The following is an 18,823-nucleotide window of genomic DNA, read 5'->3' on the forward strand; positions in this document are numbered from 1 at the left end:
CACCAAACTTTTTACTTGTATATACACACAATTACTGAGATCAAATTTTAAACTATGGGCTCATATTTAATTTATTTTTCGTTTTAATAATATAAATGATGGATAATTTTAATAGATATCTACTATTAATAAATATAAATATTTTTAATATTTATTTTGCAATGAAAGGATAAAGGATACTCATATGGTAGAAACGTGAGTCAATGTTAGAAATTTTTAAACTTACTTTAGGTAGAAAGATAATTTTTAAACTTGTTTAAAGATACCTTCTAAAAGTGTGAAGGTTTTCTAAATTTGGTGTAATTGTTAAAGCGTAGACGTGAATTCATATGATTAAGCGTAAATTTAAATATGAGAATTTTGATAAAAACAATTAATATTCAAATTATAAAAAATAGTATCATATTTTAGTGTATAGTTACTTGATTTATATAATATATTTTATATATCTATAAAACTGAATAATTAGACGTAAATGAAGTTTACAGATAAAATAGACCAACGAAAAGAGTTTGGACAGAATTCAAAAGAAGTGTTAAACTCAAGTATAAAAAGAATAAATGAAGTGTAGAGAAAAATTGTATACAAGTATGACCAAATGAAGTCCTATACAAATATGAGAAAACTGCACAAAGTTCAAAGGAATGTTAGACACAAGTTTACCAAGACTAGAAGCATGAAGCAATAAATACATATACTCAAAGATTAAACACATGTCTAAAGTAGTGTTAGAAGCAAATGTGAAGATATTCAATAGTAAATAGAGTTTATACATGAAAATTACAAGATAAATATGTAAATGTGTGAGAATGTCTACCTTTAAAAGAAGTTGAATCACATTTCTTAAAAACGATTGACAAAAACACACTAAACCTTTGAGATTTCATGCTTAATATGGTGATATTAGAAGAAAAAAAAGATGAAGAGTAAAAGTTATCCTTCACCGTGCATGATGAGTGTAATAGTAAAATTTGTTAGTGTAAAGTCAAACATATTTGAAAAAAACAATAACAAATGACAAAAAGAAACACAACATTCGTGATTCTTTTAATATATTTAAAATAGAATTGGAACCGCATAAAAGAACCTAATGAAATATATGTCATCTATGTGAGACTTGTATATAAGAATATTCTAAAAACTTCTAAGTGTTTGTGGTAAAAGTTCATTTGTTATATGACTTTAGAGTGAAAACTTTTTTCATAAATCCTTCACTTTTGTGAAGTTAGGCTCTAGTCAATGAATGATTATTTCATATATCTTTTCTTCCATAGATTTTCTTGTAAACACCAAAATAACTTTTGTTGTATTTATAAGTGTGTCATTGTGTTACTCATTCAAGAATGACATAGTGTATCGTGCTTTATCTCAAGAAAGGATACAAGGATAGTCAGGAGTGTATTTATATAATTGTTTGTAAGTAAAAAATGACAATGGATAATACTTATAATCATATTTGATTAGTGAAACCCTTTGCAATTGATAAACGAGAACCAAACATAACATAGATAGAGGTGAACCAGTATAAATCAAAATGTTCATTGTTATATACTATTACATGTATACAAATAATTGTTGGTAGCCTTTTAGATGACATAGATATTTGTTGCACTTAACTTGCTATGCTTCAAAGTACCTTTCATAATGAACATTGTTTTCTTATACTAATAGTGTCAACCTTAACATACAACTACACAAAGTTGGTTTGCTGAGCTTTGTTGGGATGCACAAGTCAACATGTTGATGACTTCTTAAGATAATTGGACGTATTCAAACTCAATTTGAGTTTCCAGTTAGATGACATTTTAATTAATGTTGTTTAGAAGTCACATGATGCAAGATGATCTAATAACTTGTAAAAGGTTGAGCTTCCTTTCACTTGATGGTCTTATAATTCTTTGAAGACAAATTATCATTATTTAAATTGATGAGAGATCAAATGCTTAAATTAAATAATTTAATGATCATATCATCTTGGTCTAACATTTTGAAAATCCTTTATTGAAATTAGTGTAATGTGTACACATACACCAATTTCCATTTTATTTATTGGCCATGACTACATTGACAAGTCATGTGGTATAGGTGACTTATGTGATAAAGTTGGCTTTCAAAAGTTTTCTTATCTTTTGTTAAACTATTATCTTCTTTCTTCATCGAACTTTCATTTCTTTAGCCATAAGTTTGACTTTAGGTAAAGTTGTTAACCTGTGACATATGAAGTCAAAACTTATTTTTAGGATCACTACAAAAAAAAATTGATTTACCTACAAACCAAATTTGTATGTAACAGTAGAAATTCGTAGGTAAATCAACATTACCCATGAAAAGAAATTCATACATAATGTTGGCGTAGGTAATTTACCTACAAAATATGAGTATGTGGGTAACAACAATTTGTAGGTAATACCCACGAACAACAGTCCATAAGAAATATCTATGAATAATAATCTACGAACACCAGTCCGTAGGTGAAATCTACACATACATTACCCACAAACCTTATTTCATGGGTAAATCCGTAGGTAATCCTAGATCCATCAAAATGTTTTTTCATGCATTTAAATGAATGTTTTTTTTTTAACACCTTTATAATTTAACATATCCAAGATATACTAATTGAACAATCTATTACCAGACATCATCCAATACACCTAACATAAAATAAAACACACATTTAATTTCAAATTCAAACATAACATAATTGAAGTCTCATCATATGAAAGATAACATAATACAAAAGTTAAGTCAACTTGAAATATCTATAAAAATCCAAACAAACTTGAAACATAACTAAAGATCCATAATCCAAAAGTCAAGTGAACTTGTAATATAATCTGCAATTCAAAAAAACTATAAACATAATCCTAATAGTCTGCATAATCAATATCATCATCTTGTTGTTGTCGGGGTGGTTCCTTTTGCCTTGGTGGTTCTTGTTAGGATAGTACTTGTTCAGATTGTTGTTGAATGACACTTCGTGCAACAGGAGGAAGGAAAAGAATAACGATACTAACCAATGATTTCACTTGTTCAGTGAGTCTATTATTATGTTCCTTATAATTTTGGATTTTTTTCTCTAGCAACAAAAAACGTGATGAATCCTTGGAGGAATTCGAAGGTTCATGATAAGTGAGAGTATGACCAAATTTAAATTATGAGTCAGGTCTCCAACCCTGTATATTCGACCTTTCTTCTTGCCCAAGCAACAAGAAGCCAACTTTTAGTTCTTTGTCTTTTTATGCAGGATCTATGGGGGATGATTCACTTTGTGATCTATAAGATGCAGCCTTCGATCTGACTTGAGTAAATCTACTATGAAATTCTTCCTATTATTCATACATAAAAATAATGTCATATGTACAATATAACTAAAATAAAGAAAAATAACAACAAGAAAATGTAACTCACTTGTGTCCGTCTCGATCTTTCATGAACAAATTCACCATTACTCTTCCGTATATGAGTATGCATAAATACTTCATCAATATGTGCAAGACGACCCAACTTTTTTGCCTAAAAGCAACAAAAACAAATAATATTATTGTTATGCAAGACAATATCATCCAACTTCTTAAATTGGATATAATCCAACACAGTATTATCAAATATGTAACCTTCAAACATTGTATAATAGAATAATATATAATCATAAAACATAATTTAAAATCAATTACAACAAATTCCAATGCAACTTATATGTTTCGTGAATACATACCATATGAATGTACACCAACGTGATTGTCATTAACATGTGGCATTTGTTCACCATGTTCAACAAATACGAAAAACGTTACCTCTGTTATGAGTCTGAATGTCTCCTTTCACAGTAGTGATGTCTTAATTTTTCTATTTCCTAATCAACGTTTGTGTCATTCGCTATTCTTCGACTCACCACGACTTCACAACACTACAATGGAGTTATTCACCAACTCTCCATGGGTTCACGACGCGACAACGGTAGGCTATGCATTGATTGCGTCACATTTCAAAACAAGGGGTTGAGTTTGAGATTTGTAGGGTTGCAGGTGCGAAATGGAGATTAGAGATTTGAGCATTGTTAGGGTTTTCTTCACATTTGGAACCATGACAACAAAGTTATGAGAAACACGAAATGATTTTTGGAATCAAAATGTGTTATTAATATTTTGATTTAATTTTTAATATTTTTGTAATTTTACCCATGGATTAAATTTTTTACTCATGCTTTTTATTTTCGACCACCCTTTATCAGTAGGTAAGTGTTTATGACCCATATAATTTTTGGGTGTATCTTCTATTCCTCCATAAGCAACATTATCTACGGAAATGTTAGTGGGTTTAGCAAATTTACCCACTTCCAAAAATCAGTGGGTAATTTAGTGGATGTGAAATGTGCTACATGCAAAAAAGTGAGAGTTATGAGTGAGAACCTCCCCTACTTGTCTTTAAATGTATCAATTGGTTATTTAGTCGATAGAGTGCATTGACTTGGTTGTGACCTAAGTTGAATAATGGTCATTTACTCATTGAATGAAGGCTAATTATCTTCAAATTTAGCTCGAGGATCTAAATCAACTTTGTATTTAGAATAATTAACTCAACATTATTGTTGTGCTCAAAAGGTTGTGCTTTTATCTTCAGGTTGATCTTATATTAACTTAATTGCTTGTTTTTAGATGAAGTTGACACTAAATGATACTATCATGCTTTGGGAGTTTTAATTATTTAAAATATATGAAAAAAAATTAAGCTCCTAACTTAATAATCTCTTTCCTCCTTAATAATAATAATGATTTTGTCCTTGATAAAGATTTTTATTGTCATATGTAATGTGAATATGATCCCCGACATATAACCATATTGGAAGAGTTTTCAACTTTAACTAAAGTATAAAGAAACATAAGTTGTTGACTTGTTACTACCAAAGGTGGTGTGGAGATCTAGTCAAATATGATATGAAGAGATTAATAAGTACGTTGAACTTGAAGAAAGTGAAACAATATAGGATATCAATTAAACTTTCATGTCCATGAGCATTTTGCAAGTAGTCCAATTTGTAATGTTAGAATAGAAATGATGAAAAAATGACCTTGTGACAAATCGTTATTACTGAAATCATTTTCACTTTATGATGCCTTTTAATACGCTCCAAGTTATCAAATGATTTTTTCTACAACTCTACAAGTTCAACTTTTAGGTTCTCCTCATTCTTTTATTATACACTTTCATTCTTTTGTTGCTTCATCACAAAGATTAACAAAAATATTTTCATTATTTTGTTATATTTTTTCCATATAAACTCCAAAGTTATTAATTATTAAAAATATGTTCATTTAATCATTATCAAATAATGTGAATAATATTTAATTTTTTATAATATTGTAAACTTGAATCGACTAATTTTCTTTTACCAATATTATACATTAAACACCAAATATTTTGACTGAAAAATAAAATGTCTTTAATGTATAAATTTTGTGTTTTTATAAAATAAATTGTAAATTTAATGAAAGAAAGAGTAAAAACTTTCAATAAAATTAACCAAAAATCAAATATTAACCTACAATTAAGTTAAAAAGTAATACTTTCTATACTGTAAATGTGATTATATAACCTTTAAAAGATTAATGATGTAATTAAAAGATAAATAATAATCTTAACAATAGTTGATATATCATAAAGCTGACCGATACATTAATCAGCTATTCCGTTAATTTGCATTCTTAATAACTGATTTGGTAGGTAAATTTAGTATGTTAAATATAATGACTTTTAATAATATATAAAGCATGTACAAAACATCAACCCTCTCATTATTTTTCCGTTATAAAAATTAACATATTTATTTACTATAATAAGTAGTTTTTATATAAAAAAAAAGAATGCAAAACTCATCAAACTTTGAAGTAAAATTAATTTTCATTTCAATTTAATATTCTTCGATCATATAAATGAATTTAATATTTGAATTTAAATAAATGAGAAAGTGAGAACCATGGTGGAGGGTGGATACTTAGGAGTGAGTAACAGAGTAGGGTTAAGTCAAGCACACACATACATACGCAATGAGCTTGTCCCTTATTCAAGGTTATTCTTCTGCCGAAGACGAACAAGACCAAGATCAAACCCAAAATTCAGACCTTGAAAATTCCGACGACGATGCCCCCGTCGCCACCGCCGTGGGCCACCCTTCTCTCGGCGACAGATCCATCTTCAACCACCTTCCCAACCCTCCTTCTGTCTCCGGTCTTCCTTCTGCCTTCGACGCTTTCTCCGAAGTAACTAACTTTCGTTGCCTCTCATGCCCTTTTCAATTCTCAAATTTGCCCCTCAGTTGTTGAATCTGTTGTTGTTGCCGTAACGGAGATTGCAGGACCGCCCCAATTTCTGAACAACAGCGTGGACGAGTTTAACAGCAACCCTTCGAGAGACGGTGATGAGCCACAAGGGAGGCAAGGCAATAGGAGGCGCCGCAAGGACAAGAAAGATTTACCCACAGGTGTTTTTTTTCATCTTTTTTTTTTCTTTCTTTTTTCTAGGGATTTTTATTTAATTGTTTGTTTTATTTTGTTTAGTTAATGGAGGAGTAGGGGAAATTTAAGAGGCTAGAAGTAGAACCCTTGTCCTTTTATTATTTTTCCTCTAGTATTTGAAAATTGAAAATATTTTAAATGGAGAAAATAAGGGGTTTTACTTGCACTGTTGTTTCTTGTTTTTTATTATCAAAATGCTACCTTGTTTTCGATCTGTTCTGTTATCGAACTTTTGTACAGAAAACAGGTTGGAAAACAAGTGTCACTTTGATGATTAAAAACTGAAAACAGAAAATGAAAATAAGAAATAAATTGCAAATAAATGCTTCCTGCTGTAATTTATAATTTTTAGACCAAGACAAGATATTTAAGCTAAGCTGGTGGTCTCCCATGGTGTAAAAGGGCATGTTTGGTTTGGAGGGTGGAGGTTGTGTTGTGGTTGAGCAAACCAAGGATTCCGTTTGGTTTGAGATAGCTCAGGTCTATCTTTCCTTTGCCAATGTTATAAAATGGTATGGTATTCATAGGGGTGCTAACACTGATTTTTTGGGTTGTTTCCTTGCATATAATTTAGACTTGTCATTTATAGTGTACAACTAGAAAGAGTATTCAGTGAAATTGATGTGGCTGTTTAGATTTGATAGCAGACATTTTTCCTGCTTTGTCGTGTTGTTATGTTGTTACTTGTGTAAGTTCAGTTGTTTGGCCTGTTTTTGGGGTAGATTAACAATATAAGCAGGGGTGTCCTCCGGGTTATTATGGTCATGTATCAAAATGGTTGATATGGCTTTCCCATGTACCATTGTTTATATGTGGATTTAACTTTGTTGACTGGCACAACAATGATCACCCCGGAAGTCACAACAATACCAGTCAGTAATGTAAAAGCTGTTGATTTTTAACATAATTGATTGGTGTCCTCTCGTGAGATTTTCACCATGAATGGCGCTGGAATCAAAATGAATAAAATCCTTTTTGACACTAAAAAGTTTATGTATGTTAGTCTTTGATTTATTAAAAAATATACGTAATGGTTATCAAAACATCAAACTTAACTGATGTAAAATAAGGCTTTCTGTTTTGTGCTCATGGACATTGTGTGAAAGCAATATGTATACCCTGCTAAATGCTTTAAGCTGCTTAAAAGTCCAACATTGAATGACTGTAATGTTTTCTATATAGTAATATGTACTTTCTTTTGTAATAAAAACTTTGTATTTTCAACTTCTTATAATGTGCCGACCCCCCTGCCAAAAATTGAGTGTTGAGCCTTCTGCCATTAGTTGCTTGAGACTAAAAAATTAAAACAAAGTGCCAACTGCTTAGGAAATTGATTCACGAAGTTTTATCCCCTCTGTTCCTTCATGGTTTGTTCTTAAGAAAATATCTTCTACAGGTTTTTCGTGGATGAATTATTCTTTGACATGCACTCACGAAGATAGAAATGCTTCTGATTCGGCTTTATTCTTAAAAGAAAGCTAAATAAATAAATTGCTTAACTGCCAATCAAGTTTAAAAGCCTCTATCCCTTTCGAAATGCTTCTGGGTTTTGTTGCTTCAGTTGCCAAATCTTAAGTGCACTTTTACCAGGAAAAACATCTAATGGGCAGTTAAAATAACTTTTTAGTGATTGTTACGGTGCTGTGATGTGTTAACTCAGCTGGTAGTTTTGTTAAAATAAAGTGAAGAATCTCTCTTAATTCTTTGCCTTTTGTGAGTTTACATTCCCGTTCATTTTGAAACTAATCAAGTATCATATTTATGATATATTTCATATAGGTGCGGTAGTAGAGGCAAAACCTCAACTAACTGGGATTCATGAGCGAGTAAGAAGTGACATTGATGGTAGCCAACCACCAACATCAGCTACCTCTGGCACGTCAGAAGGAGGCAAGCGAGTGCCAACTGCAACAAATCCTAATGCTGAAGATGCTGCAGAGCTTTTAAGGTATGCATTGGAAATAATAATAGTGAATGCACTTTGGATATAGTGTTCATGTATCACTTGATAAAATACACAAGTGAGTTTAGTTCCACCCGTTTAAGATTAGTCTATGTCCTATGAAATAGTCTCCACTAACTCTCTCAAGAATCAAAGAGTATGTATGTATATATATTATATAACATGGATGATGTGCACAACCTAAAGTGGGGAATTACTATGAATGATAAAGCATTCTCGATTCCCCAGTTCCATCTTCTGGTGCATGTGTATTATTATCTTGGAAAAAAATGTTAATGACATGAGCTTTGAAATAGATAATAGTAATAACTAGAAAATATTGTGTGTAGAATGTGCTTGCAGTGTGGGATTCCCAAGACCTACTCCAGTGCTCGTGGAATGGTGTGCCCTGTATGTGGTGATCGCCCTCCAGATGATACCAGCACAGACTCCAAGAAGAAAGGATCAACTGTCAAAGATAAAGAAAAATCTAAAAGAATGAAGGGCCAATCATCCCATGCAACCTGGAAAAGTGAAACAGAGATGCATCTTAGGCAACAGTTTGATTAGCATTATCTTTGTTTCCTTGTAAGTTAGGTTACCAGTTACCTGCTATATATAATTTTATGTGTTTAGGACTATGATTTTTAAATTGACAAATTTCGATGTTGACAACGCCAACGTTTGTAGCTTAAGTCAGATTTTTGTTCTGTAAGAGAGAAATCTCTTCAGGCTCTGTTGAATAGAACCAAGAGTTCCAGATGTCTCTAGTTTTTATGTATTGCAACCGAGAATTATTCTTCGGAAATATAAATTTTAGGGCATGTTCGAATAGTTTAAAGAAAAAGTCCTTAAAACATATTTATGATCATTTTTTAATAGTTAAGATGTATTAAGATCATTTTCTTAAAATGAATTATTACATGTAAAAAAATATTGAAAAACAGACCAATGGGCTGTTTTCTTCATCAAATATTCAGATTGTTACTTTGTTAGAATAGAATAAAATTATGGAGCACGTTTTGGTGTGTGAGATTATCATTTAAGGGGTAAGTTTAGTTTGATTTAAGAATAAAAATATATACAGGAAATACAAAACAATTAGATCTTATTCTTGAATTTACTACTTTTATCTTGAAATAATTGTTATATAGTGTTTTTCAGAAGTTATTTGTCTTATTACACAAGAAACATTTTTTAGTATGAAAAAGTCATGTCTACCTTTGAATAAATTTAATGATTGCAGTGATTTCTTTTGAGTGGAAAGGTTCTTTGATTAATTTTTAGTACAGAAATGGTGTAGATACTAATTTGTAATTTTGTCAAATATAATGGATATTTTACCCTACCTAACCTGTGAGATTCTTAAATCTTTGTTGGTAGACCTTGTGCAACCACATATGTTAATTGAACTCATTAAGGAACATACAATGTGGTTTTGTAAACAAAGAAAACTAAACCTTAAACAGATAAGACGAACCAAAAACAACTAAGCCAGAAAAAATCCCATCATCCATGCAAATCAACATAAAAGTTGTTGTGATATTTTTGTAAATAATTTGTATGATAATTATATTGTATGAAGTGTAGTTGCAGGAAACAGTGCATCTTTACATTCATTTTGGTTTTCTTTCTTCTCTTCTTCTACCTTGGTTCTTTTGTGGGTTGTCTCTAGTATTGGCTCTATCACTGCTCTTCCAAGTTGTACCCATCACTATATGTAACTGCCACCAATGTCATTATAACCTTATCTTCATCCAAATAGCTTATCTCCTGCACTTCACAATTTTTTTATAATTTTTTAAATTTAATATACATTCGGTTGAAGTTCACTAGTCTATAAATAAGAAAATTATATAAGTGAGTTAATTGATTTTTTTATTTACTTCTTAATATGATATTATAACATTATAGTATTTAAAATCTATTCTAATTAAAGTTAGTTGGACTATTTGATTCTTTAACCTTCCATAAATATATATTATCACATACAAAATGACAACTCTCGGTCGAAACCTTATTATGAATAGTTTATAAAGGGATGAAAATGGTGGATGCTCAAAACTGAATATATATATATATATACTAACTTTATATTTAAAATGAGTAATTTAAAATATGATATTAAATTTACAATTTTTTAAAAATATATAATTTTTTTTAAATACCCCTTTTAATTGATAAATAAAATTAAAATATGATATATTGAAATAAAGATGGTGTATAATATAATTGTTTTTATCTTTTGAACATATCAAACTTAGTTTAATAATAATGTATTATGTTGCTGAAATTTCTTAATATCACATTTAATGAACCTTAATTTCTAATATTAAGAGCTATATTTAATTTGAAATGTTTTATGATTTCTTTTATATAAAAAATAAGAGGAGAGAGTATTAAAGCACAATATATAATCTTAAAATATTTAGTTTGATTGTTTGGAAATATTAATAATTTTTTAATAGTTTATTAGTACATATATTTAAACCTATATTTCGTATATTTCAAGAAATTAAGTCCATTGTATTTTTTTTTTTTTAATTTCAAATGTATTTTTGGTTGTGGTTGATTTTGTGTAACCGCTCTAAGTTTATGTTACTTGAACATTCAATATAAAATGCTTTCATTTTATAAAAAAAAATATAAGAATATAGATTAAAATTAATGCACTTCGCTCTTCCTAAAAAAATTGTTAGTATTTGCTATTCACCACAATAGTAGCTGCTCTATAGAACTAGAAGACTGTGATTTTATGTATTCAAAGAGTATGCCAAACTTCAATCTGTTAACATGTTTTTATAATATTTCATTACTTTTACGTTTTGTTTGACAAAGGGAAGAAATAGACAGAAAGAAAGCATGAAGTTGAGAAAATATAAGAAGATATATAAAGTAAAAATAAAATATTTTTTTGTTTAAAAATAGAAGAAAAATAAAGTTGAAATAGAAAATAAAGAAACCAATTATGCCATAAATAATTAATTTAATAATGGACGAATATGTTTTAATAAAATAAATAATAGTTTATAAATCTTTGACAATAGTCACATCTTCATTATTTTCTACCATGTCTTCATCATGGTGCACTCATGATATATAGAGTTTATCTTAGTGAGAGTTTATTGTACATATCATAGCATCTGTTATCGGATCGTTCACAATAGTCTTATGTAAATATTGGTAGTCTCGACTGTTGGGTTGAACTCACTTTCTATGTGGAGGACCTTTAGGGTTTTTTCTTGAATAAAAAGAGAAAATAGTGAAAAGAGAAAGTTTCGTTCAGTAACTTCCGACCACCTCTAAATGCTTTGTCCATCGTTGGATCAAACTGAAATTTTGTCAATAGGTTCATAACTTGTGGTACTTCATTCTGACCGTTCAGATCTTTGAGAAGTTATTTGAGCAGTGAGAAATTCCTCTCACATTGCAGCAGTGTTTTTTTGAGGATGAAAACTTTTCGGATTGGGCTGATATTTTTCAGCAGGGTAATAACTCGTGGTGCTTTAATTTGACCGTTCAGATTGTTGAAATGTCACCGGAACAGTGACCTATTGGCCGCGTACAATAGCTGTAGTTTGGTGAATTTTCTGGTTTATTGTCTTGTTATTTGGTTGATTATTGAGCATAATTTGTGTTTTGATTTGAGATTCTCTTGTAACCTTAATTTTGATCATAGTGGATCTTGATTGACTGACTTGTGCTTGTGGTTTTTACTTCTCACATTGAGAAGGTTTTCCACGTTAAAATTTTATGTGTCTTCCTTTAGTGTGTTTTTGTTGTTGCCATTATTTGCTATTACTCTTCAGAGATTCTTGCAAGTTAGGGAAATTATTATTCCCTGCTTATTGTTCTTGTTGAGTTATTATTTTACCGTGTTGAATTTTCCATTAGAGTGGTATCAGAGCTCCTTGATTGTAGCTATTTGACTGCTTGAATGATGGAGGCAAATACAAATAAGATGGTTTGTTTGAACGATACTAACTATCATTTATGGAAGGAAAAAATGAAGGATCTGTTATTTGTGAAGAAATTGCATCTTCCTGTGTATGCTACTGAAAAGCACAAAGACAAGACTGATAGGAATGGAAGTTTGAGCATCACATTGTTTATGGTTTTCGTCAGTCAGTATGTTGAAGATAATGTTTATAATCACATTGCTAATGAGAAAGATGCAAAATCCTTGAGGAAGAAGATTGAGACTATGTATGCTTTTAGTACAAGAATCAGTAAATTATATTTATTGAATTCCTTGATAAATTTGAGGTACAAGGAAGAGATTTTTATTTCAGATCACTTAAATGATTTTCAAGAGCTCCAAGATCAATTGTAAAAAATGGGCATCAAGTTTGATGATGAAATGTTGAGATTATGGATATTGATTACTCTACCGGATTCTTGGGAAACATTTCGGGTTTCAATTACAAACTCATCCCCTGGTGGTGTTGTCTCCTTGGAAAATGTCAAGAGTAGTGTTCTTAATAAGAGATGAGAAGGAAGGTGCATGGTACTTCATCTTATTCTGAGGTACTTGTCATTGAAACCCGAAATGTTTCTCAAGAATCTGGTAGAGTATTCAGTAGCCATAATCCCAAAATTTCATCATCAAACTCAATGCCCATTTTTGACAATTGATCTTGAAGTCCTTGAAAATCATTTAAGTGATCTGAAATAAAAATCCCTTCCTTGTACCTCAAATTTATCAAGGAATTCAACAAATATAATTTATTGTTTCCTGTACTAAAGCATACAAAGTCTCAATCTTCTTCCACAAGGATTTTGCATCTTCCTCATTAGCAATGTGATTATAAACATTATCTTCAACATACTGACTGACAAATAAAACCATAAACATGTTAATGCTCAAACTTTCATTTCTATCAGTCTTGTCTTTTAGCTTTTTAGTAACAAACACAAGAAGATACAATTTCTTCACAAATAACAAATCCTTCATTTTTCCATAAGTGATAGTTAGTGTTGTTCAAATAAACCATCTTATTTGTATTTGCCTCCATCATTCAAGCAGACAAATAGCTCCAACCAAGGAGCTCTAATACCACTCTGATGGGAAATTCAACACAATAAAATAATAATTTAACAAGAACAATAAGTAGTGAATAATAATTTCCCCAATTTGCAAGAATCTATGAGGAGATATAACAAATAATGGCAACAACAAAAACACATTGAAGGACAACATAAATTTTAACGTGTAAAACCTTCTCAATGTAAGAAGTAAAAACCACAGGTACAAGTCAGTTAATAAGCTTCACTGTGATATCAAAATTAAGGTTACAAGAGAGTCTCAAATCACAACATAGTCTCATATTACAACATAAATTGTACTCAATAATAAGCCAAATAGCAAGACAACCGAGATGAAAAAGAGAACAAGAAACCTGAAAAATTCACAAAACTGCAGCTACCATACACGGCCTATATGTCACTGTTCTGATGACTTTTCAACAATCCGAACGGTCAAATTGAAGCACCACGAGTTATAAACGAAGCAACAGCAGTGATCCGAAAATTTTCGCTCTAAAAAAAACCCTGAAAACGTTGTTGCAGTGTGAAATGAATTTCTCACTGCTAAAACAAATTCTACAAGATCCGAACGGTCAGATTGAAGTACCACAAGATATGAAACTTCTTACAAAATTTCAGTATGATCCAACGGCGAAAGAAGCGGCGACGGTGGCTGAAAGTTGTTGAACGAAACATTCTCTCTTCCCTCTTTACTCCTTTACTTTTCTCTCTCTATCTCACGGCTGTTCAAGAAAAATTCCTAAAAATGATTAATATTAGACGGACTTCCACATAAGAAGTGAGCCCAACTCAAAAGGAAGCACAAGAGGAAGCATAGAAGCCCAACTCAACCGGAAGAAGCGCAAGAGGAAGCATAGAAAAGAAATTTCAGAGAAAGAAAGGAGGTCCACGCACTTTCATCTTTAATTCAATACATCTTGTGTTCTCTTTTTGACACACCACAATTCTTATATTCCATTATGAGTCTCAAACATCAAATCTTTTTCTTCTTTTTTTTATAATTTCAATCTAAATTTTTTTGACGATAAATTTAACTCCGACTTAAGATGCAATATTTAGAAGACGATAAATTAAACTGTCAACTTCTGAAAAAAAAATCTAATCTTAATTTATTATGCTATTAATAAGCTTTTTTTACTTGTTAGATTCAAGTAAATTAGTTTATAATATCTAGTTTTCTTTTATTAAAAAAAATTAAAGATAAATATATCTAATCAAACTATATAACAAGAATATCAAAGAAAACATTTGGGAAAGATTTTATAGTAAAATTATTATAAAATTATCTTTAAATCTAACTTAACTTTATAAAATGACATGTAAAATAAGGTTTACATCTATTTTTATATTATAAAATTATCTTATTTTTAATCGATGTGATATCTCTAATACATTTTTTTACGTTGAGGCTACCAACTTGTATACATTGACAAAAAATAATTAATCACTATACTGATTAAATTAGATACGATTTTAAAAATTAAAAATATTATTGATATCTAAATAGTTTATATTATTAAAATATATAAACTAGTTTCTAAATTGGAATATAATTAGTTACCAAATTTAGAATCTAAATTAAAACTCAAATAAACTTAATTAGAAGAATTCTAATTAAAACAGTGAATTTATACATTATTAAAACTTAATTAGACTAAAATTGTGCTTATTATATTAATAAAAAATACTTTTATGTACAATTTAAGTAAAGAAGAGAAAACAGATTTGGAAGAACAAAATGAAAGTATGTTTTTAAACATAATTTATTTAATCGTGTAATTTTGAAAAAAATTAACCCTTTGTTAAAAATCACTCAAAATTGCAGCATACCTTCACGGTATAGCAGCATTAATAATTTGCATTTCTCTAATAGAATGGAATAACATTCACATTCCACTCTCATCTATGTGCCTATGGTTTGGAACAGTTATTACTATTCATCTTGGTAGTTCAAAACAAAAATAAAGTTTTAAATGTTTTTATTATCTATTTGAAAATTTATCTTAAACTTTTGTTTCATTTCATTCCAGAGTTAATAATAAATATCTAAAAAGGAATATAATTTTCTAATGTTTTTATATTTGGTAAGCAATTTCTAATGTGATGTTGTTATGCATCCTAACCTTGATGGAACCTATCAGCTAACAGTGGAAACATCTTTCTTATCAAGAAAAACCCAATCAATTTACTTTTCTATTATATTTTAAAAATGATTACTAATAATATTTTATTTGATAGGAATCAGTATTTAATGTGAATATTTTTTAATGAATCTCAAAATGAAAAAAAAAATAATATGTTTGTGAGGCAAGTTGCTTTAATGTTCATATTGATATTTTATTTATTAAGATATTTTACTTAATATATACCTTCTGAAAAGTAATTTAAAGATATTCATAATATATATATATATATATTAGTTTTTTTATTAAAAAAATATATTAGTTTGTGACAAGAAAAATAACATCATACATTCACATAAATATTAATTTATTGGTCACCTTATTGGACCAGGAACTAAAAATATGTCTAGAAATAAACATTTTGATGTTAAAGATATTGACATTATTAAATCAGTATCATTGTTCTAGTGTTGTTTATTTTATTTTACTTTTGAATAAAAAAATGCATACCTTTCATAATAAGACATTTTATTCCTATATTTTAATGACTCAAATATATAATTTTTAATGAATATTAATCAATATATATATTAAAATTATTTGTTTGTTATGAATCTAAATATACAAAAATAAATACTTCCCTTGTATAATGTGCAAGCTAAAAAGCTACTTTAAGCAAATAAATAAAACTATAACGGTTTAAATTTAGGATTATTTTTTTTTCAAATTGAAAGAAAATAGTTTGAAAGTATAATTACAAAAATTTAACATAAAGTAAAACTTTGTTCTAGAAAGACATATGAAACAAGTGTAAAACAATGATAAAAAAAATCCAAAATTTGTTTTTAATAAAAAAATGATCCAAATTTTTCTTTAGAAAATGAATGACAAGGTGGCGTTTAAATGTGAATTTGATTATACTTATTATCATCTTCAAGCTAAACAATTATATAATTTTTTTTATAAAAAAAAAAGCTGAAGAAAGGAAATATAATGTTATCAATAATATAAACCATATTTTTCTTTAGTCAAGGAAAACTAATAATAAAGAAATTATAATTATATACATTTTAAAATATAGTATCAACTAAACTAGAGTGTTTTAGTAGTTTAAAATGAGAATATATATGAGATAGGATGAATACATAGTCATTATCATATCGATACCAGATTTCAAAAATAAGATATTATCTATAATTTATTTCCGATCAATTCAAGTATTGTCGTTCAACATGAAAATGAGTTTAAACAATACTTATAGAAATGATTTTATTTTATATTATAAGTATTTAATTTTTATATTTTAAATATAGTAGAATTTTTTTTATAAAGTAATAAATATTATTGTACCTAAACTTGCCACTCATATTTTATGTGTCCCAAACTTATCATTCTCCCTCAAGTCAAGCTAGTAGTCCAGAGAAAAATAAAAACTAATAAAGGAAATCAACAAATAGTAAAGCAAGAGATTAACAAGTTGTGATGTCATATTTTATAAGAAAAACTACTTACACCAAATGACTCAACAATGTGGTTATGATAAAAAAAAAAAAAAAAATCCAAACGCCTAGGTGAAAATGTACATTAACTACAATGACCTCCTTAACAAATTTTGTCTCAATACATACCATCTGTTAAACATAGATCAATTGGTTGATAAGATGGCAAGGCTTGAGCTCCTCAACTTTCATGTATAATCAAATCATAATGTATCGATGAAGAAAAGATAACATTCGTGGAAAATGGAGTTAATTACTATACAAAGTCATATCTTTTCGTCTGAAATATACATGCACAACATACCAAATTGATGGACAAATTATTTAAAGATCTCATCGAAAAAACCATTAATGTCCACATTGAGGATATAATAATCAAGTTGTCCTTCATCGAAGATTGCCCTAAACATATAGAGAAAGTATTTGTTAAGGTACGTGGTGTTGCAGGAGATGGTGATTCTAGAATGAAAGTGGGATAGCATAACAATGAACTTTGTTACTCACTTGCTACGAACGATCTAAAGGCACAACTCAATATGCATAATTATTAATAGATTGACAAAGAGTGTTCATTTCCTTTTAATGAACCTAAAGATGTTTGTGTCCAAGTTAGCCCAATTATACATAAAAGAGATATGTGAGATTTAATAGATTCTAACAGACATTATTAGAAACATTGGGCACAAAGTTAAGACTCAATTTTGTATATCATTCCCAAGCAAATGGACAATTAGAAAGAATAATATGTTAAACAATCTAATACCCCACTAGATGGTCTCGTGATAAGAGAATCTATGAGGCTTTGATGATAAAAAATATTATAAGATGTGTTAAGGAAATAACAAAGGTTGTTGATGTGCAGGTATTAAAAAATAATTATTAGATAGTCTACAGTATTAACATCTTAGATAGTCTCACATTGCTAAATATGTTAGACGATCTCATAGTACTACAACGTTCTAGAAGGTCTCATTTTGTTGAACATGTTTGACAATCTCTTTATGTTAGACTTGTTAGATAGTCTCATTAGAGTACAACTCGTTAGATGCGTTAGAGGGTCTAACACATCTGGATCTCTCTAAATTCAATCCTTATGTTCTTAAAATGATTTCTAATGATCCCATATGCTCTCGAAACCTGTTTTGATATTATTAATTCATTCGAATCAAAGTTTTTGTTCAACATCTCAATTAAACAATTCTTGAGCATTTTTTAGACTCAAACATTAAACAGAGGCTATCGAAAATAGAAGATCTTCTTCTTATTGATAATGTCTTAATGAAATATATTTTCTAAATGGAATAATCTCATTTAAGACTTTTTTTATGCATCAAAGTTTTGAAATCATACAAAGTATAAAAGGTTTTTGAAAATGCAAACATAAACAAAAAGTTTTTTAAAATAGAAGGATTTGTTATTACATTTTTAGGATTACATCTCTATAAAATTAAATCTCAGTAAATATTTGATATAGTTTAACATTTTAAACTTACAGAAAAATGATAATGTTTTGAAATAATGTTATCTGTAAACTTTCTAAAATAAAAGTTTTAAGAATTAATGATTTTGATCTTAATCTCTTTCACTCTACTTAGTTTTATTTGACTTTTCTGATTACAATTGAACTATTTCCAGAAGTAGCCTTAATGTCTAAGACAAGTAGAAGTTTTCATATAGAGCCTTTAATGAAAAAAAAAA

General features: G+C 29.0%; 1 protein-coding gene across 1 annotated transcript; it reads left to right on the forward strand.

Moving 5' to 3' along the window:
- Positions 1–5,957: 5,957 nt before the first annotated feature.
- LOC137811837 (uncharacterized) lies at positions 5,958–9,304 on the forward strand. Its single transcript, XM_068613693.1, has 4 exons — positions 5,958–6,260; positions 6,349–6,481; positions 8,295–8,463; positions 8,808–9,304. Exons 1-4 carry the CDS (start codon positions 6,048–6,050, stop codon positions 9,025–9,027), a joined length of 735 nt encoding a protein of 244 aa, XP_068469794.1. The 5' UTR covers positions 5,958–6,047; the 3' UTR covers positions 9,028–9,304.
- Positions 9,305–18,823: the final 9,519 nt, after the last annotated feature.

Source organism: Phaseolus vulgaris, chromosome 2 (genome assembly GCF_000499845.2).
Source record: "Phaseolus vulgaris cultivar G19833 chromosome 2, P. vulgaris v2.0, whole genome shotgun sequence".
In the NCBI taxonomy this organism is placed as follows: domain Eukaryota; kingdom Viridiplantae; phylum Streptophyta; class Magnoliopsida; order Fabales; family Fabaceae; genus Phaseolus; species Phaseolus vulgaris.